We start from the raw sequence: 25,361 nt of genomic DNA, 5'->3' as shown, positions 1-25,361 counted from the left end.
CCCCCAGGGGGGATGGTCACGCCGCAATCCCTTCTCCTCCATTCTCCTCTCAGGATCTTGGGCACGCACGCACACGCGCCTGGCGTGAGTTTTAAGCCACCGGGTCCGGGAAACGAACCGCGGTCGACTACGTGGGAGTCCAGCGACATAGCCATTACGCTAACTGCTGGTTCCCCCCAACATATTCTAATAACATTCTATTTTAATCTTACTTAACTTGTAATTGCTATGCATTTCTACTGCTTCATAATTTGAAAATATCTAATAGTGATTAACATTTTGAAAATCTCTCTTTATCAATTTATTTCTCACTATGATTACTTGAAGTAAGAATTTCCATTATTTGGGGACCAGATGGTGATTCAGCAGTAAAGCAACATTCTGCAAGGCTGACTCAGATGGGAAGGTTTCAAGTTTGTGTCCGTAGACCTCCTGGATGCACCAGGCACATGCATGTGTTGATCCAGGGATGGCTGAAGCAGAGGGTGGATATCGCATATAGGGATCCTACTGAGTATCCGTCTCTCTGTTTCTGTCCCTTTCATTTTGTGCTCATGGAAGGAATAAATAGACTTAAAAAAAGAATTGCCATTATTGTAGAATAGTACTAGAGAATTCTATAAAATCTTATCATTTCTCTAATAGAAAAATATATATTAATAGTTAACAACATATTTTTTGTATTTAAAGAAATCTAAATATTAATTTTTAAAATTCTTCCTTTAATTTTCTATCTTAGAGCTTCTGGAATTATTTGGTCTGTTTAACCAAGTTTTCTGTCAGAAAAATCTGAAATGCATATATTTCATTATCTGTATTCTATTGCGATGTGTATCATATATTACATCTGAAGAAATAATTCCATTTCAAATCTGGTTATAAATACCTATCTTGGGAACCAGCAGTTAGCGTAATGGCTATGTTGCTGGACTCCCACGTAGTCGACCGCGGTTCATGTCCCGGACCCGGTGGCTTAAAACTCACGCCGGGCGCGTGTGCGTGCGTGCCCAAGATCCCGAGAGGAGAATGGAGGAGAAGGGATTGCGGCGTGACCATCCCCCCTGGGGGGTGATTTCTCGCTTTCTGTCTCTATGTCTCTCTCTTTCTGTCTGGCGAGCGCACACGCCCTACAGTGAAAATCTCTCCAAAAAAAAAAGAAAAATACCTATCTTACATAATAAATATTGTTTACATTTATGAATACAACCAATGGATATATAAATAAAATTTTAATCAAATCCCAAAGTGCATATTAGATGAAACTTTGACACACAGTTCTATATGACATACAGAACTTCTGTTGAACAGAAGTAGTAATTTTATGCTGACCTTGAAGTGGAGTTAGTCTTTATCCTGAATTGAATTAGGAAATATCTAATCATATGTTACTAAAGTCCTTAGTGGAACGGAGGTAGAATATATATACTGCAATCTATAACTAAGAAAATGTAGATGAAAAATATTGTATATGCTAAGGCCACGTGATGCTGCAGTGGTAGTGCTTTTGGGGAAAGTTCTGTGTTTGTGTCCAAGGACCTCCCTGAGCACATCAGGTATGTACATATACATGTGTGTGCCTGTGATCTTAGCCAGCTAAGACTATGATTGAATTTTGGTGTGGGACCATATTGGTTCTTGCGTCCATTTCTGTCTCTCTTTCTCATGGATAAAATAAAAATGAATAAACTTTAGGGACCAACAGCAGTTGGAGTGATGGCTATGTTCCTGGACTCCCACAATTTGAGTCCCGGACCCAGTGGCTTAAACTCATGCTGGGCACATGTGTGTGAGTGCCCAAGATCCCAAAAGAAGAATAGAGGAGAAGGGATTGTGGCATGGCCATTCCCCCTGGAGTGTGATTTCTTGATTTCTGTCTCTCTGTCTCTGTCTTTCTGGTGAGCACATGTGCCCTATAGCAAAAATGTCTCCAAAAAAAGAGAAAACTTTAAATGAAAATATTACATATATAAAATTTAGAAGCTATAGAGTAACAAAATGCAAATTAAATGATTTTCTAGCTTCATATCTATTTAACAAATAATGTTGATAATGTACTAGCATATAAATCACAGGATTTTTTTTTTTTTGAGAGGTTTTCGCTATAGGGCATGTGCGCTCGCCAGACAGACAGAGACAAAGAGACAGAAAGCGAGAAATCACTCCCCAGGGGGGATGATCACGCCGTAGTCCCTTCTCCTCCATTCTCTCGGGATCTTGGGCATGCACACACACGCACCCGGCGTGAGTTTTAAGCCACTGCGTCCGGGAGGCGAACTGCGGTCAACTACATGGGAGTCCAGCAACATAGCCATTACGCTAACTGTTGGTTCCCAATCACAGGAATATTTTTAATGTTTGTAGTTCCTTGGAATACTAGTTCTAGTTAAATTTACAGTATCTCAGCTCAATTTCCCAGATCACAGTGTAAGAAAAATTTTAACATTTTTTTCTTTTCTTTTCTTTCCTTTTTTTCTTTTTTATCAGAGATACTTTCTTCTAATTCTTCCTGAGAGTGTGTTATTTACTGTATGGGAAAATGTTCAGGAATTGAGGCTTTAGAATCGTGTAATTTGAATAGATGCCCAATCATAGAGAAGAAAAAGTCCTGATGTTTGTCAATCCATCGAAGATTGTTATTGCTCTGTTAACATTTCCATCATGATGCTGCTGCCCAGTTATGTTATCCTCCATTCTTCCCACAGCTTATGTCCACACTTACCTAATCTAGCTAGACTCAGTCCCAGTAGATTTACACCAAGAGTCCTGATACATCTTCCCAACTTTCCATATATAAAAGGAAAATTGAACTTCTCTGTTCTCAGTTGCATATTATTGCCAGCTAAAATGAAATCAGACTGTAAACACACAAAATGTCTATGCCTCTTTCCTATCTATTACATACTCAAAAGCATATATACTTTACTATGGTGGAAGAATTATTATGTCTCCATTCCCCTTTAAGAAATCACACAAGCCCACTACTCTACAGAATATATACACTGCAGTCCATAGCTAAGAAAACCAATCTACACGCACACCAAAAAAGAAAACAAACAAACAAACAAGCAAACAAAAAACATACTCACCTCCTATCTCAGGAAGTATGAGAATTCTTGAATCATCTTGCTGAGGCAGTAGACCAACTAAACATAAGATTTAATATTCTGAGAATGACCTCTCCTAATAACCCCCCTGGCAGGACAGTACATTGTTCATCTTTGAAAACTGCATTCTTATTCAATTTTGCCAATGTTTTATTTAGAATGTTTGGACTCCTTGTTTTTTTTTTGTTTTTTTTTTTCATGCCTAATCTCTATTATCTGTTTGAATTAGGGTTATTTAGTTCATAAATTAAATAGTAAAATTCTCTATTTTTCTTTTTAAAATATTCATTCTTTAATAATAAGAATAAATTAAATCTCTAAGGCCTCCCTATGGGCTGGCCCTGTAGTGCAGCGATTATGGGCTCTGCAGAGGAAGTTGGACTCCACGTTGCCAACAATGGTTAAAGTTTCAGTCCAGCAACTTGAAAAATGCTAGATGAACATGCATATTCCCAGGATTCTACTGGGATAGAGAACTGGAGGAACAAAGACTGTAGCATCTAGGCTCTATTAGTGGATGCTTCTTTCTTCTCTCTCTCTCATGTATGTGTCCTCTGGGAAAAAAAAAAACAAACAAACAAACAAAAAAAAAAACTTCCTTACTAGAATACTTTTAATAGCATATAATTTTACTTTTATTTTTTCAGAGATTTTTGCATGTACTCTTGCAGAGAGAGACAGAGACAGTGAGAGGGAAAGTGAGAAATCACCCCCCAGAAGGAGGGCCATGCTGCAATTCCTCCTCTTCCATTGTCTTCCTGGCATCTTGGGCCTGTACACATGTACCTGATGTGAGTTTCTACCACTGAATCCAGGACTCTTAACAGTGGTTGGTCATGTAGGAGGCCAGTGACATAACTACTATGCCAATTGCTGAGCTCTAATTATACAATTCTAATAATAATATTACTAGTTACTTACTGTTAAATATTTATAATAATACATGTTTAATTTTTTTCCAATTTACTCTATAGTGTTTGATGTGTTGCAGAGTCTGAATACTAGTTTTTAATTTCACTTTGGTTGCCTCCTTATGAACTTTATTTACTTACTTATTTTTGAAGAAGTTTTTGCTCTAGGGAACATGCGCTCACCAGAAAGACAGAGAGACAGAAGTTGAGAAATCATCCCCCAGAGGGGATGGCTATGCCGCAATCCCTTCTCCTCCATTCTCCTCTTGGGATCTTGGGCACGCACGCACACGCACCAGGTATGAGTTTAAGCCACCGGCTCCGGGACTCCAACCACAGTCGACTACATGGGAGTCCAGCAACATAGCCATTATGCCAGCTGCTGGTCCCGCCTCCTTATAAACTTTCAAATGGCTAATCTGTCCATCAATATAAAAATAGAATTAATAGTTTATGAAGCCAGAAAAGACCTTCTGTGATCTAGTCTATCATCATCTTTTACCCGACTCTCTCTCCATTCCCTGCTTTGCATTTTAGACTCCAAAAACACTATCTTTTTAGTGGGTCTCTACATATGTTGTTCTTTACCTTTGAAAATGGTGCTGCTCATTCTTTCTTTCTTTTTCTTTCTTTTTTATTAATTATTTATTTTTAAAATTTTGCTTAAGACATGCGAGTTCATCAGAGATAGAAAGAAAGAGAGCTTCCCTCAATAGAATGTGGTTATGCCTCAATACCTTCTCTTTCATTACTTGATTTTTTCAGGATTTGGTGCATGCATGCAAATATACCCAAGTATGTTTTTCAAGCCATTACATCTAGGACTCCAACTGTGGAGTCAGCCATGTGGGATTCAGCTGCCTCTGCCACCAGGTGATGAAGCCGGCCTTATTTCTCCCTTTAACCTCAAGAGAAATAAAAGCATAGATGTTAGCATGCTGGCTCTGAAATTAGACTACATTTGTTACTTTAGTAAAGCAGAGCTCTCTCATCTTTTAGTGTTATCATCTGTAAAATGAGGATGTCAATAACAATAGTGCTGCTATGATAATTAAATGATTCTGTGCATGCAGTACTTAGAAGAGAACCTTGGATTTTGCAAAATATTCTGTAAATGTTAGCTGTAGTTACTATTATTTCAAGTGTAAACATTGTTCTTCCTTGGGACCAGCAGGTGACATGGTGGTTAAGGTGCTGGATTCCAACTGTGGAATCCAGTGGCCAACTGTTGTTTGAGTTCCAGACCTAGTGACTTGCTTTCTCACTTTCCCTCTCTTTCTCCCTCACACTGTCCCTCTCTGGTCAAATTCAAATTTAAAATTAAATAAATAAAGTTAAATAAAATCATTCTTAAAATAAAAAAAGTTGTTCTTCTTCTGTGCCTCAGCTTAGAGACTTTTGTTTACAGGAACATACTGTCTTCAGAACCCAAAGAAACCCATCTGACATTGTGCTTCCTTTTTTATGGTAGGGGATGTGAGGTGTGGCTCTTTTGTCTTTTACTTTGGAGGGGATATACTAGCACATATCCAACAATTGGATTTTTTAAAAAGTGGCCATCCCCATTTTGTAGTGCTTATTTTCTCTGGAGCGTGCATGTCTTAATGACATGTCCAGAATACTCTCGGCCTCTTTTTCAGGCTGTTCAGTCTGCCTGATGTCATCAGTATAATAGATCCCCTGACATTCTGTGGGATGTCCAGATTGCTCCAGATTATTGAACAATTGACATATCCCTCAAGAGAAACTGTAAAGGAATATTCTTATCTATACTCCATGAATGTGGACAGTTCCTGATTTCTTTTTCTAATTGGAACAAAAAGTATGTACTCACTAAATCAATGGCCACATGCAATGAACCCAGCCTTATAAATCTGTTCTAGTAATAACACCATATTTGCCATAGTAAGTGCAGTCAGGGCTTCTCTTTAGTTCAGCCTGCAGAAGTTTACAGTTATCCTCCAAGAATCACCTGGTCTGGTCAGTGCCAGACTGGTGAGTTAAGCAAAAATATGAGAGGGACCACTACCATATGTCCTTATACCACTTGCATCCAGGATATGATGGCTCTGATTTACTCTCTTGGCCAGGTTTTCAGGTGTGTTTTCATGTGGCCTATCTAAGAGTTACAGCTTTTATAACTTTCTTCATAGACCCAAGGCCCAATATGGGGATTACTTCAATTTGTAATTTAAAAATTTTTCATTATGCATGTGGAGGCAAGAAGAATGATCACTGATCAGTGTCTCATTGTGAACCAGACTTTAGTCAGACCCCATAGGTCCTCACTCTTGTGTCTTCAGATTTGAATGTCAATGGAAAACCTGTGTCTAATAGTTCTTGAAGTGTCTGATTACTTTCCTTTCCCCTGTACACAGTTACCTGAGTAAATGCTTATAGCTCCCTTTGGGAAAGGACCAGAGGAATCATTACAGTATTTACTTGCCAGGATGTTGTAGGGTCATTTCTCCTAAGGACTCAGCCATCTCTTCGTTTCATGGGTTCCAGATCTGAAAATTAACTCATGTCTTGGAACTAAGCAAAGTATTGTGACTCTTAATAGAGGTGACTGACCTCGGCCTCTTGACTTTGTTCATCTTCCCTGGACAATGTCTCCTATCAAAATCCTATCTGTTCTTTTTAAAAGCCCTATTGAATCCCACTTTCTCTCTAAATTCTCACCCTTATGACCTTAGATAGAATGAGTTTCTCCATTCTCTGAACTCACATACATGTGCGATCACACTGATTTATGTTATTTTTACTTTGGTAAATCTTTTGCCCTTACTAGAGTATACATTGAGGCTTATATTGTGCTTTATTTATCATGTTATTGTTTAAAGTGCCCTGTATTTATACTTAGAAGGTATTAAGCAAGCTATGAAAGTGCACTGACTTTATTTTAATTACACTGGCTTTTCTTCTCTATTTAGCTCTTAAATAAAACATGTTAGTGTTCTATTTATATAGTATTTTCTATGTGTAAGCTTATTTACTAAAGGGCAAAACTATGTTCATGTTGTTTATGGAATTTTACACATTGATGAATAAATTTTCAGTTGAATTTTTATTCTTCCTTATGTGAATCCAAGTCAAAATACCATTATTGAAAATATTGTTTCTTTATAGATAATTTGTGGTAAAAGCCTTTCAGTGAATGAAATGACTCTTAGCTCTTTGAAAGAAGAAGGATACAAAGCTGCTTTCATTGGAATAGGTGAGTAACTTCTAAATAATTTTCTTTATAATACTTTTTTTTGGACAATATCCAGAAGAATTAATGACTGCCTCTAGACATTTTCATGGTAGAAGGTGGACCAGCTCTGGGAATGACAGAAGTAGTTGACTAACTAAATTTCAGTTTTATGTCTATTTGTACTACTTCTCCTTCGTTAGGGATAGACTTTCACATGATCCTCTTTTGCCTTCCCTTTCTCTCCCAGCACCATCATTATTGGGTGGATGTGTGAAGCAAAATGTTTCATGTCATGCCATGAGAGCTCAGAATTTCTCTGTGTGCTATAGTTTTTTTTGAATGGTAAAGCATTTGACTAAGTGGATAGTAAAAGACAGAGCTGGCTCCATTTTTATCTATTTATTGTTATTTTGTTAATATTCTAAAGACTTCTTATTTGGTTGAATTTCAAAAGTATTCAGTCATAGTTCTGAACATCCCATGGACAAAGTATAGCCACTGAGGCACTTACTGTATGCTATAGTCCTGTATTTTGCCAAAAGCCTCATGGAGATTGAATTTTCTTTCACCATTGTTTACCAGAGAGAAAAATATGTATTTAATTTTGTCTTTCTGATGAACTTTGCATTCGTCCTCTCATTTAATTATGCTCTGGACAATTATGTCATATAAACTGAATATGTTAAATTGTTACTCATGTTTAATACAAGTCCATCCTCATGTCTTTCAGTTTCTCTGTCTTTAGTGTATACTATTTGAATATGAATACCTAAATAATAAACCCTTATAAAAATGAAAACTATTCCCTTTTCCTTAAGTGATCATACAGTAGGTAATATTCGTTTTGGGGCTATCTTTTTTTGTTGCATTTTAGAGTAAAATCATAATTAATATTTTTAGTGTACTAAACTTTTCTAAGACCTTCTCTGTAACCCCATTCATTTAGATGAAAAATTATGGAAAGGATAAATTTGTATCGTCTTCCAGTGCCTACATGTCTGTATTGAATTTCTTTCCTTTCAGAAACATCTGAATGCCATTGTCTTCACTATGTTTGTACATTTATTTACACATAAATATCATTGTGTATATCAAGAATAGGATGGGGCAAAGGTCTGAGGTTTTCTCTAGGTTCTCTTTTTAGAAATATATACCTGATTTTGATTTTACTTTTCAACATTACATTTCTATTTGAAAGTTTTATGTAAATATATATGGAAAGTATCTATAAAGTATGTTCTATTAATTTCAGCGTTGATGGATGATGGATCAAGTTCTTGTTATTCTTAATAAACCCAAGTTAATGAACTTGGTCAATAATAAGTGGAAAATTTAGTCAGGCATTAGATCTGAAATATTGGTGACATTATCAAACAGCTATTTGAAATTCTCTTGTGTGCTTTCCCACAGTAGTTGTACCTAAACTATTTATTTTCCATCACTAGAGTAGTAAATGCTCATGACTATGTATATACATGTGGCTATGTATGTCTGTGTGGCCTTTTTTGTTGGGTCATTGGAAAAGTCATGACATATGTTTCTTTGCAAAAAATGCGTCATGACTTTTTCGATGACCTAATTCAAGGAACATCTTAAGTGAAGAAGTACGGGATAAATAAACAACTACTCAATACATTGAAATATTTCTAAATTGTGACCAGCAGATGACAAAATGGTTTTGTTGCTGGACTCCCATGCAGTCAACCACTATTTGAGTCCTGGACCAAGTGGCTTAACACTCATGCTAGGAGCATATGTGTACATGCTCAAAATCCTGAGAGGAGAATGGAGGAGAAGGGATTGCAGCATGACCATCCCCCTGGGGTGTGATTTCTCACTTTATCTCTTTCTCTGTCTCTCCAGAGAACACATGTGCCCTATAGCAAAACAAAACAACAACAAAATTTCCAAATTAATTGCTTAAGATGAAAAATTATTTAGATGAAAAATTATTACAAATTGGAGTAATAAATTGTTCCACCGCTGCAGGTGGCAAAAGCCATAAGAAACACCTTCCACTTGAAAGAATCAATAATGTTTTAGCCTTTTAATTTTACTTCCTTTCATTAGGCCTCTTATATATGTTTTTTGATAGTGCTACTCCTCACAATACAGTGGTCTCGACTGGATTCTGCACTGAGGTTTGAATACAACATTTAAAGCATAGAGCAGAGCCCTTTCATATTTATATTGTTGTGCACTTTCATGCTGAGAAGTGAATCTTTTGACATTTTGGTGTAGTGATGTGAGGAATGCAGTTATGTTGTATTTCAGTATTTTATATAAAATATATACAAGAAAGTTTCATCTTGTCAAAAAAAAAAAATCTTCAGTCTGTGGAAGACAAGAAGCCTTATCCTCTAGGAAATGTTTGTTTGACACTCTTGATTGTCAATTTGGGAATTTATGACCTTTCTATTACCATATAACTGTCTGTTACTTGGGCAACCTCACATCCTTACAAGCTTTTGTTCATTAACCTTGCTTCTATATCGTAATTATATTTCACTCACTTATTTTATCTACTCTTTCTCAGTGAATTTGGAGGAATAAATGATAGAATAGTGTTTAGGATGTACGTTTAGGCTGCTTTAAGAATATAATAGAAGCTAGAACTATATAGTAAAATAATGTATAGATGTGTGTGTGTGTATATGTACATGTACATCTATATATGTGTGTATATATGTGTATATATATCTATATATAGATATATACGTGATATATACATATATAGCTCTCTCATATGGCAGTGTGAGCTGTCTTCAATTCTTGACTTCCAGCTTTGGTCTATGGTTGGTTATCAGGCCCTTGTTCTTTACTAACAAAAGTGGAAAAGGCAGAAGGCACCACCTCCCATCCTCTTAAAGTCATGACCCAGAAGCTATGCATATCACATCATTTATCTCATTGTCTATAACCTGATCATATAAGCATACCTAGCAGCAAAGGATGCAGAGAAATATAGCTTTAGCTGAGAGATGCATTCCCCATTACACTTTTGGAGACAAAGGCAATAACAGACACTGAAGGAGGAGACAAAGGATGCTCTCTGCCACAGGTGTGGATCATGATGGGTATCTGACGCATGAGATCATGAAAGCACTTAGAAGCAAGGAAAACACTCCTAGGTTTAGTGCTTATATATTGGTTACATAAGTAGTTTCATAAAAGTGGAGATGCTTTCTCTTTCCATAGTTGGTAATGTCATAGCTTGGACTGCCTGTGTTTATAACTATTATCTTACACTGGCTTATCTAGAAAATAACTTTTTTCATAAAGAAAATTCAGTAAGGATATTTCCATAAACCTATTGTATTAACATAAATGTGTTCTCATGTTTTCTGACTTTTAATATTGTGTGACATTGCTGGTTTTCACTTTTAAATTTTTGCCTAACTAATGCTAGCAGAATTCATTAAGAAAATTCTCTCACTGTATACACATCATTGTAAGTTTTAAAGGGTAATGTGTCTACATCCCTGAGAGGCTTATTTTATTCAAAATAGTGGCAAAAATCACAGTAACTTATTTGGAAATGGATTGAGTTTTTTTTATGATAATTGGGATTTATAAAATTTTGGCATTTTTAGTATACTAAGAGCATCTACATAGTGTTTTACCGTCCATGTTAAGTAGAGTCTGACCATCCACTACATGGACTTTTTAAAAATTTTGAGTGATTCTCTTTGGTTAGTGTTGAAACCAATATGATGGGTTAGAATCATTATTTGTTTTTATTTTGTAAAACTGAGTAGAAATGATAGAATAGAAAATATCAAAGTGTGTTACAAATGGTTGGGATAATTATTTTGTGAAAAATGTTTTTTAATTGTGTGTTGAAGCCGTGGTCACTTTATTATATATAAAATGTATTTTGTTGGGGGGGGGAGATTTTTGCTATAGGGCATTTATGCTCGCCAGAGACACAGAGAGAGACAGAGAGACAGAAAGTGAGAAATCACACCCCCCCCTTGGGGGTGAAGACCACGTTGCAATTTCTTCTATTCTCTCGTGATTTGGGGCATACATGTACTTGTGCCCAGCATGAGTTTCAAGCCGCCAGGTCTGAGACTCTAACTGCAGTCAACGTATGAGTCCAGCACCTTAACTACTGCTCGATCTGCTGGCTCCATAAAATGTATTTTTAAAATGCAGGTTAGTAACCACAGCTATATACTGTAAGGACTTGAGGTACTAAAAATCACCTTTTTTCCATAGTGTACCCCACACCTACCAATAAAAGACTGTCATGTGAATTAAATACATATCAAATAATAATATTTTAGGTACTGTGCTTAGACTTAAGTATTTTTAAAGTCTTAATTTTAAGTTGAGTCAGGAAAATAGTAAAAGATTCAAACAGAATAACCACAATTTTAATAATGAGATGTGGTGGAGGATGGCTGAGAATGGTCTAGTTTGGTATTTTTTAAAACGTTTTTAGGTGATTCTATCTTACAACCACATTTAAGGACTGCTATTCTGGATGACTGAAGAGGTGAATTTAGTCGCTCCTTAAAAAGAGCTTATTTTCTTTCCTCTTTCTGTTTGTCCTCTGGCAGTTCTCTCTTGCATCTTCACAAAACATAGTAGTGCTGAGAAGTTAAGTATGTAAGAGCAAGAACATGCACTGATACCCTCAGACAACAAGTAAACTTCATACTTCTGACTCTCATTTTTTCCCCTGAACTTTATTTATTTTGGCTTTTGCTATAGAGCATGTGCACTCTCCAGAGAGGAGAGACACAGAGAGAGACAGAGAGAGGGAAAGTCAGAAATCACCCACCAGAGAGGATGGGTGACGATGGCCTTGCTGAAATCCCTTCTCCTCCATTCTCCTCTTGGGATTTTGGGCCCTGAGAAATTAAATGAGAAATAACCTCCATTGGGGATGGACATGCTGCAATCCCTTCTCCATTCTCCTTTTGGGGGTTTGAGCATGTTTGCACATGTACCGGGTGTGATTTTTTCAAGCTTCCAGGTCTGGGACTCAAACTGCAGAGTCAACTGGTTAAGGGTTCCAGCGCCTTAACAACCATGCCCTTAATTTTGGACATGAACTGTCTTTATTTTCACATTTAAGCCTGTTTCCTACACCCTCATATTCCTATTCCCTAAATGTCCAGACTGGAGAGTATACTTTATCATAGCAATTATATTGCTGAATTATAATTGATGAGCTACAGGTTTATTTCTCCCAGTAGAAGTTAAGTTCTTAGAGGCTCAAGATTCTGTCTGCCTTATTTACTGATAGATCTCCAGTGTCTAGCAAAGTACCTGCCACATAGTAGGAAACCTATAAGCCCTTTAATGTAATTTTTCTAACTGTTTTGCCAAAATAAATTTATAGGATATTTAAAAGTGTTGCAATTTTGGAGTATTATAACATTGACCAAACTCAGAAGGAAATGCATTTTATATTATTATAAGGTTGGTATTACCCAGGAGGAAATCCATTCACATTATTATAAGGTTGGTATTATCCTATTAATTAAGTAAACAAGTAGTAGTAGAGATATTACCAGTGGTGATATTGGTAATAGTAATATTACTAACTAATAGTATTTGATTCTCAATTATTATGTTATCTATCCCACTATTAAAATGGCCTTAGAGATGGATATTTTTAACGCTACTTCACAAATAATAAAATTATGACTCAGAAACATGAAAGTAAACTAGTAAACAGCATCTAATTTAGTAGTTGGGAAAATGAGTCTTATAGTGAAGGTAAGAAAAAATTAATAAATGTGAATGCTCATAATATAAAAGACTATTATAGACACAATGACTGAAAGCCAACCTGTTAGCTGATAACACCTGCCAACAGTGTAACATCCCATTAAAGATTCTTTTATTTTTTGAGAAATTTTTGCTATAGGATGTGTATGCTTGCCAGAAAGACAGAGAGACAAACAGAAAGCGAGAAATCGCCCCCTGGGTGGATGACCACATCGCAATTCCTTCTCTTCCATTCTCCTCTTAGGATCTTGGACACACACACCCATGCACCCAGCATGAGTTTAAGCCACTGGGTATGGGACTCTAATGGTCGTCCACTACATGAGAGTCCAGTGACATATCCATTACGCCATCTGTGGGACCCCCATTTAAGATTCTTAAACATGGTAACCTTTAACTCTGGAAGAATTAGCCTTTATATTTAGTCTCACTTTTCTTATTGCTACCATGACATTTTTTTTTCAATTACCATCAAAGAAAATATTTTTTTTAACTGTGAAGATTCCCAAATATTATAATAGCTGAAAAAGATAATTACAATTAAGAAAATCCATTGAGAGATAGTGGTATTAAATTTGCTACAATGTGGCCTTTAGTTAAATCTCTGGTGTCTTCTTAGAGCCAGAAGTCTTCTCTTTAAAAGTTATTCTTAATTAGCTTCTTAGTCAGGAGTTTCTAAATTGTATATAATCATGTACAGTTTCTATTTATTTGTAGAAAATGCAATAAAGCTTTATACCTCCTCTTTATTTCTGTCCCCAGATAAGAATAGAAGTTGTTTAGTCAATATCCACATCATGAATAGATTTTTTCAAAATAATAAATCTGACTTAATTGTAAGCAAAAAAGAAAGACATGAGTATTTTGCTAATCTACTTACTTTTTTTAATTTGTAACATTGTTTAATCTAGTGTCACTTCTAAGTACTCTGGTATAATTGTGAGATGGCTCCCAAGAATTCGGAAATGAGAGAAATAGAATTCCAACTGAGAGTTCATTAAATCATCACTTAATGAGTTCAAGCAAAGCCCCCCAGAAGGAGATAAAATAGACGTAGGGCAATTATTCTTTGATCATATTAACATATCTATAGAAAGAGCATATTAATCTGCAGAAGCAGGCAGTGGAAACTGGTTACCTTTAGAAACATAGAAAGAAAGAAAAAAAAAAGAATCAGAAAATATTAGTAGTGTCTCTTTAAAATCACCTGAATCAATAGTCCTAGAGTTATTTGAGGAGCTCCTATCAAAAGACACACAGACAAATCCATTTTAAAGATTCATCATAAAGGCCTCTAAATCTCCTTGTTCTGATTCCAAGGTCACCAAGCTGGCACAGGAGACGATGCTAATCATGCCAATAATGGTGACTCTGGTCCTCGTGTTGGTTATCTTTGCCCTTCACAAGTACTCTGCTGCTTCTACTAAGATGATACTCTAATAAACATTTCATGTATTTTTAATGGCTGTCCACTGTATTCAGCATAAGGCATCTTAGTATCACTTTTAACAGGCCACACAACAGTCTGAATCGACTCCTCTAATCCTAAATTCTCAACTTTATAGACCTCTCCCCCAAATATCTAGCAATTCCTAAAAAAGTTACTTTTCAACTGTTTTACCTTGGTTCATCCTCTTTCCTTTACTGAAAAATAATCATTTAGTCTGTCTGTATATTCTAAAGCCAATACTTATAATAATTCCCCTCAAATGCCACTTCCTTTATGAGATGCTCACACTCATCAAGTTGAGATACATGTTTATTCTGTGTCCATTAATAGTAAAATGTTTTATATCTCATCTATAGGAATAAATGTAATTCTCCTCTTCTTATTTTTGATTCTTAATTCTCCTCTTACATAAATACAATTGACTAAAAACCTATGAGATTGGGGATTGTTCCTAATCTTTGTATTCCACAATTCCAGCACATTTTTTGACAAATAGTACAAAATCAGTAAACTTTTTTTTTCTGGGAGAGATTTTTGCTATAAGGCACGTGCTCTCGCCAGTGAGACAGAGAAAGACAGAGAGACAGAAAGCGAGAAATCTCCCCCCCTAGGGGGATGGCCACGCTGCAATCCCTTCTCCTCCATTCTCCTCTCGGGATCTTGGGCACGCACGCACATGCACCTGGCGTGAGTTTAAGCCACCGGGTCCGGGACTTGAACCGCGGTTGACTATGTGGGAGTCCAGCAACATAGGCATTATGCTAACGGCCGGTCCCCAAAATCAGTAAACTTTTATGAAGTAAAATAATTAAAAGAAGAAAAGAGAAGCAATGGAAGAAATAAATTGTGATAACTTCTTGAGATGTTTTGAGACTCTACTTGATTCCTTAGCCTTTTAAAATTCATGGATCTTTTCAAGGATCCTTTTTATTTTCTTAGCATGATTAACTAGCCATAGGCATTCTTAAGTTATTCTTACATTTATACATTCATGTCTTGTCATTATGGCAAGTACTACACTACTCTACTGAATATTATTTATTTTAACATTCATGGCTAATTTTTAATGGTAGTATTCTTTGATTGAGGGTGTTTAACAAGCATTTTATAATAAAGATGATATTAAAAAGTGTTTTGAAGAAAACTGTGGCATTTTCTATTGATAAAAAGTACTTAAATATTGTAGATGATCAATAAATATTTTCTGAATTAATTATTTAAGTAACTAATTAAAGTAGATCTACTTATTTGATATTAAAGTCTCAAAGGAGGTAATTTATTCAGCAAGAGGAAGGGTAATTTTAAAAATCGTATTGTTCATGTTCTTTGTATCTTAAGAAATTATCTTAAAATTATTAACTATATACTTTATCTTCCTTGGATTTCTTTGGATAGAGACATGGAGGAATTTCTGTTATTGGTTTGTGGGAAAAGTCGTGATGTATTTTTCTGGTTTTTCTATGCAAAGATGCATCGAGGCTTTTCTAACAATCCAATATCTTTCTCTATATATATGTTATGGTTATTCTGTATATTTTTATTAGCTATACTGTACTTATGATAGTTGCTTAAGTTAAAGTAGGAAAACATATTTTTGGTCTTCTCAGCATTCAAGTGCTAATTTTCTTTTAGTGGCTTTAGATGGCATAATTAACTCTTAAAAGGTAATTTATATGAGAATTGGAAAATTATTGAACTAATAAAATGTTTCTTTCAACTGGCAGCCATAAGGCCTGTCAGTTAAATATTTTTAATAGGAGAAAAGTATTATTTGATCCTGGAAAGGAGGTGTATTATTAGATATTGTACTGTAAGCATAATCTTAAATTGCTTGGGCTGCTCTAACAAAATACCACAGACTAGCTAGTCTGAACAACAGAAATTAATTTCCTCACAGTTTTAGAGGCTGGGAGTTGGGGATCAAGATGCCAGCATGCTTGGGTTCTGGTGAAGGCAAACTTTCTACTTAAAGAGGGTTGCCTTCTCTTTCTGTGTTTATTTGGCCATTCCTTAGTTCATATGCATTAAGAGAGCAAAAATTATGGGGTATCTTCTTATGATAACACTGATCACATTATGGGTCCCTACCTCATGATTTCGTCCCACCCAAATTACTTCCCAAAGGCCCTATCTCCAGTTGCTGTCATACTGGGGATTAGGGTTTCGACATTAACACATGTGAATTATGAAGGCATATACATATTGAAGCATTGTGATGGTTTCCCTTTTTTAAGGTAGACATTATTCTATAAATCTCAGTTATCTTCTTGAAGTGGGAAATTGATACTGAAGGATTAAGCTTAGGATAATTAACAGAATTATAAGTCACTGTGGAGGTGGATCGTGTCATGGAAGAATTACTGAATACCTCTACACACCAGCCCACAGCCCAGTTCAGTGAAGTTGAATGTGTGGGATAATTCAAGACTATATTGAGTAATTGAATACATATGTATAATATACAATGATTTTTCTATCAGAGCCTGAAGACATGTTACTGGATAGCTAGTTTTACATGACAAACCATGCAGTTCTGCTTCTCTTGCCCCTTTGTGAATTTCTGCTATATAAAATTCAGTAAAATAAAAAAGAGCACTAGACACAAGAAAAGAGGAGTTAATAAGAGAGGCATGAAAAATAATATGAGAATTACAGAGACTGATGCAAATAGGAAGAGGCTAGATATATTTCTGCATATATTTCATATTTCTTTCTAGAAACAATCCTTTGGAAGTGTGTAAATGTAAAATTTTGCAAGGTAACTCATAGCATTTATTATTTGTTTCCTATTTGATATGAGTTAGACTATACTGTCTTTGGTTAGTGGGATTAGCTAAAATGGACTAATACTATTTTTCTTTGACATTTAAACAGCTCCTTTGAATACCTAAAAGCTATATGCTCTAATACAAGATCATCACTTTTATTTTTAATTTTTTTTTCTTTTATTGGAGAGGTTTTTGCTATAGGACGCGTGCGCTTACCAGACAGACAGAGAGAGACAGAGAGACAGAAAGCGAGAAATCACCCCCAGGAGGGATGGCCCCGCTGCAATCCCTTCTCCTCCATTCTCCTCTCGGGATCTTGGGCACTCACGCACACATGCCTGGCGTGAGTTTAAGCCACCGGGTCCGGGACTCGAACCATGGTCAACTACATGGGAGTCCAGCGACATAGCCATTATGCTAACTGCTGGTCCCAAGATCATCACTTTTAAGAGACTTCATTAAGCTATTTTAAGTAACAAATCTGTTTTAGAAGCAATACAATTGAAATGTACATAAATCAGTCCTCTAGATCATACCTTTGAATTGTTCAAGGGTGTCTAGCAGTTTTGTTGTTTCTAGCTATCCAATTTAATTACACTCTCTTTCTCTACCTGTTAATTCATATAACTTACTATTATTATATCAAGTATTACAAATGGAAAAATAGTACCACAATAATGAATGATTTTCTGTATTAACTCAACATAACTTTTCGAATATTTCATTAAGCATTTTTATGGTGGACATTTAAAATAATTGCTTGACGTTTTTATTTATTTATTTTCTTATCTCCAAATATATAAGGAATGTTGATGTGTATTATCATCTTTTGATTAGCCATGCAGTGTCCCCTGGTGTGCAGATGGAAGGAACATTTACACATTGGAGGCTCTGTTCACCCCCACTACATACAACATTATATGGCAGAAAATTAACAGATGCTCACTTGGCTTGTGTTACTGAGATAAATTGTGCATCTAAGTTTTAATTCATAAGTCAAATTTGGAAAACAAGATATTGATGTTTGAATAAATCAATCAAAGATTATTAAAATACATTAAATTTATGGGATGAAAGTTATATTTAGTTAGAAAATTGTTTCCTTGAATTTTTAAGTTCTTATTCTGTGTCCCTACTCTATCATTATTATTTGTTTTTAATTTACAGAGTAGTTTTGTTTGTTGATCCTTAATGTCTGTATTTTACGGATACATTTATTAGTGGTAGGTCATCCCTACAGTAGAGTAGTTAAGTCCTGTGCATAGAGAATGATACCCCACATGATAGCTGCAGTTCAAATCCCTGTCTTGGTGCTTGAAAAATATGCCAGTTATGTGCTCCAAATCTTGAGAGATGGAAAAATGGAGAAAAAAGGATTGTAGTGTGGCCAGGCCCCATTGGGGAAGGGAATCCTTTCTCTCTGTCTCTGGTGAGTGTGTGTATCCTCTGTCAATGGGCTGGCCCATTAGTTCAGTGGTCAAACACCGAGCAAAGGGAGCAGGATCTCACATGACCAACAGTGAATTGAATCCCTGCTGACTGCAAGACTGTGTGCATGTACATGTGCCCAGGATCCTGCCAGGTTGGAAAAATGGAGGAAAAAGGATTATGGCATGACCAGGTCACACTGAGGGGTCCTCTCTCTCTCTCTCTTCTGTGCATGCATTCACCCTCTGTCATTAAAAAAAAAAAAATTCTGTAAATAAACAGATGACAAATCAGGTTTTGTGGACTGTATGTTTTCTTCTACAACTATTCAACTCTGATTTGTACAGTAAATTAGCCATAAAGTATACATAAATAAATGAGTATGGCTACATGTTGATAAAACCTTATTTTAAAAAATTAGGTAGAGGGTCTGAAGGTGGCATGGAGATTAAGGATCTCACATGACTGGCTGTGTATTCAACCCAGGCCCCGTGGCTTGAAAATCATGCCAGGTGCATGTGCATGTATGCCCAAAATTCCTAGAAGAGAAGGGATTATGTGTGGTCATCCCTCTTGGTGGTGATTTATCTCCTTCCTTCTCTCTCTTTCTCTCCAGTGAATGCACCTGCCCTATGGCAAAATCTAAAAAAGAGAAAGAAAATAGAGTGACAGATTTGATCAGGAATATATGTACCAAGAAATTACTTAAGAACATTAATTGGTTATGTTTGCTTAGAGTTTTGAGACAAGAAAAGCATTTTAACTGAAATTTATGTGCAATATAAGTCACATCTTAGTTTCTGTTTTAGAAAATAGCTAATTTATAGCTAGTCTGAGGTGTGGTAATTCAGGCAGCTAGATACTGCATGGCTGAGACCCAGTGGCTTGAAAAGCACAATGGGTATGTGTTTATGTGTGTCCACCCCAAGAGGAAAATGGAAAAGCGGTGGTGGTGTGGCCATCCACTGTGGAAGTTGCTTCTTCACTTTTTCTCTCTTTATCAGCACACATACATGCCCTATTGCAAAAACAAACAAACAAACACATGAAACAAAAAATGAAAAATAGTTTATTTGAAAGGTGTCTCCCAAAATATACTTTTTCCTGATGTCATGCTCTGGTTAATTTTTAAAAACATTCCTAATGTAGGTGCAACTGTTACTTTGTTTATTTCTCAGGTATAACATTTTGTCCCTTTAAAATAAATTTCCGACAAGTAAGTGCATAATTCATTTCACAGTCAAAGAAAATACAAAACCACATACATTAATTTAAAGCACAGAAGGATCAAATAAGAACTGGCATCAGTCAGGTTTTTTATTTTTTAATGAAGTAATCGACGTATCTAATGGTGTATCTTAGAAATAATAAAAATGCTTGGTTTCATTTTTTAAATCAGTTTTTGCTAAGTTAAGGAAAAAGGAACCATACATATACATACACGCACAGAGAACTGACTTTGCTTCTAGGTTAGTACTTAATCTATAAAATGTCTTAACTTTTCTTTCTACTTTATTGTTCTCTCTCTCTATTCTTCCTTACAAATTTTAAGAATTTGCATTTCTGACTTCATCCAGGATGTTATAAACACATCTAAAACACAATTCCTCTTATTCTTACTGTTCAGGGAAGTAAAATTAGGATTATATGTCAACATATCCTAAACTGCCTTTGTAAGCATATCCATCATCTTGATATAGAAGACAAATCTGAATGTGTTTGTTATGTGGAAAAGAGATCATAGAAATAGTATTACTTATAAATTAACTAGACTGACCTGGATACTGAGTAAAAATAAAGAAAACTGGGGACCAACAGTTAGTATAATGGCTATGTCATTGCTGAACTCCCATGTAGTCGACCGCGGTTCAAGTCCCTGACTCAGTGGCTCATTTTTTAAATCAGTTTTTGCTAAGTTAAGGAAAAAGGAACCATACATATACATACACGCACAGAGAACTGACTTTGCTTCTAGGTTAGTACTTAATCTATAAAATGTCTTAACTTTTCTTTCTACTTTATTGTTCTCTCTCTCTATTCTTCCTTACAAATTTTAAGAATTTGCATTTCTGACTTCATCCAGGATGTTATAAACACATCTAAAACACAATTCCTCTTATTCTTACTGTTCAGGGAAGTAAAATTAGGATTATATGTCAACATATCCTAAACTGCCTTTGTAAGCATATCCATCATCTTGATATAGAAGACAAATCTGAATGTGTTTGTTATGTGGAAAAGAGATCATAGAAATAGTATTACTTATAAATTAACTAGACTGACCTGGATACTGAGTAAAAATAAAGAAAACTGGGGACCAACAGTTAGTATAATGGCTATGTCATTGCTGAACTCCCATGTAGTCGACCGCGGTTCAAGTCCCTGACTCAGTGGCTTAAACTCACACCGGGCACATGTGCGTGCGTGCCCAAGATCCCAAGAGGAGAATGGAAGAGAAGGGATTGCAGCGTGGCCATCCCTCCTGGGGGGTGATTTCTCGCTTTCTGTCTCTCTGTCTCTCTTGTCTTTCTGGCGAGTGCACACGCCCTGTAGCAAAAACTTCTCCAGAAAAAAAAAAAAAAGAAAAGAAAGAAAACTGGATAGGGAATATAACTGCGGATTTTTCTTAGTTTTGAAGGTAAAATGATTAGATATAAATGCATTCTTTTGTTCCAAGTGGTGAATCAAAACGTGTGTTAGTTCCATATCTGTTTGATCTACTATAAAAATATATCAAATTCAAGGCTGATTCATTCAATTTATTTGTCATTTTTGCCCTAAACTAGATTCATATTTGCCTTTGTGTATCTTAGAAAACTGTCAAAAAGAGAAGTAAAAATAAATACAAAACTGTGATAATATTAATAATGTAAAATACTATTTTTGTTTTTGAGCATGGTGATGACTATATTAATATCCACTTGTAATTACTAAAATATTAATCTCTTAAGTGCATAAAATTGTTTTCTAAAAAAAAATGTTCAGCCTGACATAGTCAAGTAAACGAATGATTGGAGTTCTGTGTGTGTTTGTTTTCCTCTGCTATCAACTGTGGAAATATTTGTTTAATGCAGTACTCTAGGGCAAGTTGGATCAATGTTATGTGTGTTTCCCCCCACACACACATTCTAATATACTTTTCGTTAGCTATATGACCAGAATTCCTGTCAGAAAACTTACAGGCTGTAATAGATCATATGTTGCAAAGTGGCCATAGCTTAGCGACCACTGAAAATGAGTCTCTAGTGATGGTCCTAGTGTGAGGTTTACAGTGGTACAGACAGAAGAGGGTTTGACTTGTGGTGGTAAAGAAATCCTATGTCTCTCTGCAGCTGCTTTCCACTGTATTTACGTGTGTTCTTTTTAGCTGTGTGTGTATGCATGCGTAAGTGTGTGTGTGTGTGTGTGTGTGTGTGTGTGTTGTGTATTCTCAGTTTCTAACCTTTTGCAACTTACAGTCATATTCCTTAGAAATGGAAAGTTGAGGGACATAGTGTGAGGAAAGAATAAAACTTGTGAAGTCAATGTATTCTTAGTTATTTTCACCCCATGACCCATGTTTCTTCCGGAAAGTCACATAGCAGCTGGAGGTCAAAACGTTATATGAGGAAAAAAAAAAAAAAGAACGTTATATGAGAAGCAAAACACCTTTTAGAGTTAAAAAGTTTTATAACTAGTAAGGACTTTAAAAATAGGAAGCAAAATAAGGCAGAAATTATGAAACCTTTTGGCTAAATACCATATAAAAATAGTTTTACACACATAGCTATATTGTTTTTACTTAATTGTGCTCTCACCACCTTAAAATGTTATTTGAAAAATGTAATAATTTTAGGTTTTTCTTAGAATCCAGGACAGCTGACATAATTGACAAGACATCAATAGTCATGTGCTTAAAGTATTAAAAACAACAGATAAACTTCATTCTCATAATTAAAAAAAAATTTTTTGCCAGATGGCATGTGTTCATGCCAGAGAGAGAGTGAGGAAGAACCCCTCACCCCCATGGGTAATATTCATGCTACAATCCCTTCTCCTTTTCTCCCTCCTTTTTTCAGGACTTTGGACACAAACACACATGCGTGTGCTCACACACACATGCACACATACGTGCTGGAGTGTTATTCAAGCTGGTGGGTCCTAGACTCAAACTGCATTCAACATGTGGGATCCAGCCCCTTTAACCACTATATCACTGACTGGCCCTATGTGTGTGTGTGTGTGTGTGAGTGTGTGTGTATACACGAATACATACACACACACATACACACACATTCAATTTGGTATATGGTGTGTGCACTCACCAGCAAGAGAGAGAGAGAAAGTCGAAAGGTGAGAAAACACTGCCACAAGACCTCCTCCATTTTGCTCTTGGAATTTTGGATACACATGAACACATGCTCAGCATGTTTATCGAGCCACCAGGTCTGGGACTCTAAACTGTGCAGTTAGCTGTGCTGGCTGTAGCTACCTTAACTACCATGCCACTTGTTGGCTTAATTCTCATAAATTTTTATTTTTTGAGAGATTTTTGGTATAGGACATGTGTGCTCACCAGAAAGACAGAGAAGAAAAGAAAGTGAGAAATTATTCCCCAGGAGAATGGACACACTACAATCCCTTTTCCTCCATTCTTCTCTTGGAATTTTGGGTATGCATGCACAAGCACCTGGCATGAATTTCAGGTCACTGGGTCTGGGACTTGAACAGCTGTTGGCCATGTGGGAGTCCAGTGGCTTAACCACCATGCCATCTTCTGCTCTCAGTTCTCATAATTTTTAAAACTAAAGCTTTCATCCACTATTGCTTATATAACTTCATCTATCCATTTATTCTTTTGTTTAATGCTTTCTTGATATGATTAGTATGCCCTTGTATCAAGAAGCTTACAAATTTGAGGGCAGCATTTCCTGATTTGTTCCCAAACTAACTATTCCTTTCTTTCCCACAGTATTTAAGGCAGAGTGACAGCATCTAAAACATTTAATTCAGTTTCTTGTCCTTGAAGGAAAGGACAAATCAGGAGAGTGCCTTACTGGATTTGGTCAGTGAGGATAAAGAGTAGGAAGGGGTAGGCAGTGGAGGACCTAAAAAGTGTCTTCAACACTTCTTTTGACTGACTTGATGGATGGTGGTAACAATTTCCCAATAAAATAATGTAGGTTAAGATTATGAGTTATTTTCTGACCTTTTATGTTTGGGATTCCTTGTGACATCCTGGTAGAAATATCTTTTAAGCCCTCATGTGTACCTGATTAGGTCTTGAAGTTAGGTAAGAAGTGTGGGCAGAAAAGGTAGACCAGTTTAGCTGTATGCTCTACTCAAACAAATAAACTAATAAAAAATAGGAGCCTTGGGGCCAGGAAGTGGCATAGCGGTTAAGGTGCTGGACTCCCAAATGACTGATTACAGTTTGAGTGCTGGATCTGATGGTTTGCAAATCATGCTGTGTGCACACGTGCCCAAAAATCCCAGGAGGAGAATGGAGGGGAAGGGAGTGCATTACACCATGCCTTTGGGTGGGTGGTTTCTCACTTTTCTGCTCACTGTCTTTCTCTGTTTCTCTCCACTGAGCACACATGCCCTATGTCAGAAACAATCTTGAAGCTTGTTGAATTTAGTCAGTATCTCATCATTTATGGTTGTGGGGAGTAATAGAAATAATACGAAGTACCTTTTTACTGAAATTGGCACATGGCATGGTTTAAAACATGACAACCAGTATTATCAGCTTATGGGTATTATGGGAAGCCATGGCATTGATGAAATTCCCTATTTGGCTTTCGTGACCACCCTACATGGAATGAAAAAACTAAAGCCCAGTGAAATTGCATGACTGATGATGCCACAGAGTGACATTCACACATGCTGCAGTGGGTATGTTCAGATTTCATGTCTAAGGGTGTAGTTTCCACATACTTATTCACAGTGTGTTTTTGGTTTTGTTATTGCCCTAGCCTTCTTTTTACAATAGCATGCATATAGATAAGTCTTCCTGGTTAGAAGGATTTTTTTTTCTTTTTTTAAAAAATCTGCCATGTTGGAGTGCAGTCCCTTGACCACCATACCACCTGCTGGCCACTAGAGAAATCTTTTTTGGTAACAGAAAAAGTAAAATTAGCCTGCATGAGGATTGAACGTCTTTACCAGTCTTTTTTTTAATATCAGCATTTCAATATACAGAGTTAATATTCTAGAACACTGTTGAACCTGGTTATTATTTGCTAAAGAGGATACTTAGAAATACTGAGTATTTGTCATATATGAATATATCCATTTTAAAACAAAATTCCATATAATACATATATATTTAAAATAGAGACATATTGGTAAATAAAACTTTTCACTTTAAAAATGATTTCTTGTGTCATTAAAAATCAATTTTTTAACAAGAATTAATGTGTGTATTTTATAAAATTGACTGGCAATTATTTCATAGTGAAATCTTCATCATCTATAGTAATATATATATTTGTCCCCCTTTTCTCACTAAGCAATACAATTCTCTTTTTTTTTTTTTGAAGAGGATTTTTTTTTTTTTTTTTTTTTTTGCTATAGGGCACATGCGCTCGCCAGACAGACAGAGACAGACACAGAGACAGAAAGCAAGAAATCACCCCCCAGGGGGAATGGTCACGCTGCAATCCCTTCTCCTCCATTCTCCTCTTGGGATCTTGGGCACACACGCACACGTACCCGGCGTGAGTTTTAAGCCACCGGGTCCAGGACACAAACCATGGTCGACTACATGGGAGTCCA

At 36.1% G+C, this 25,361-nt stretch overlaps 1 protein-coding gene across 1 annotated transcript in view; it reads left to right on the top strand.

The window, feature by feature from the left end:
* The window catches only part of DPYD (dihydropyrimidine dehydrogenase), a 994,283-nt gene that overhangs the window by 316,939 nt on the left and 651,983 nt on the right, over positions 1-25,361 (top strand). The window contains exon 8 of the mRNA XM_006169013.2: positions 7,145-7,232. Coding sequence (XP_006169075.1) covers positions 7,145-7,232 — 88 coding nt within the window. The remainder of the gene's footprint in view (positions 1-7,144; positions 7,233-25,361) is intronic.

This window comes from Tupaia chinensis, unplaced genomic scaffold (assembly GCF_000334495.1).
Source record: "Tupaia chinensis unplaced genomic scaffold, TupChi_1.0 Scaffold146687_1, whole genome shotgun sequence".
Classification (NCBI taxonomy): Eukaryota; Metazoa; Chordata; class Mammalia; order Scandentia; family Tupaiidae; genus Tupaia; species Tupaia belangeri.
This window is presented reverse-complemented; position numbering and strand designations above follow the sequence as displayed.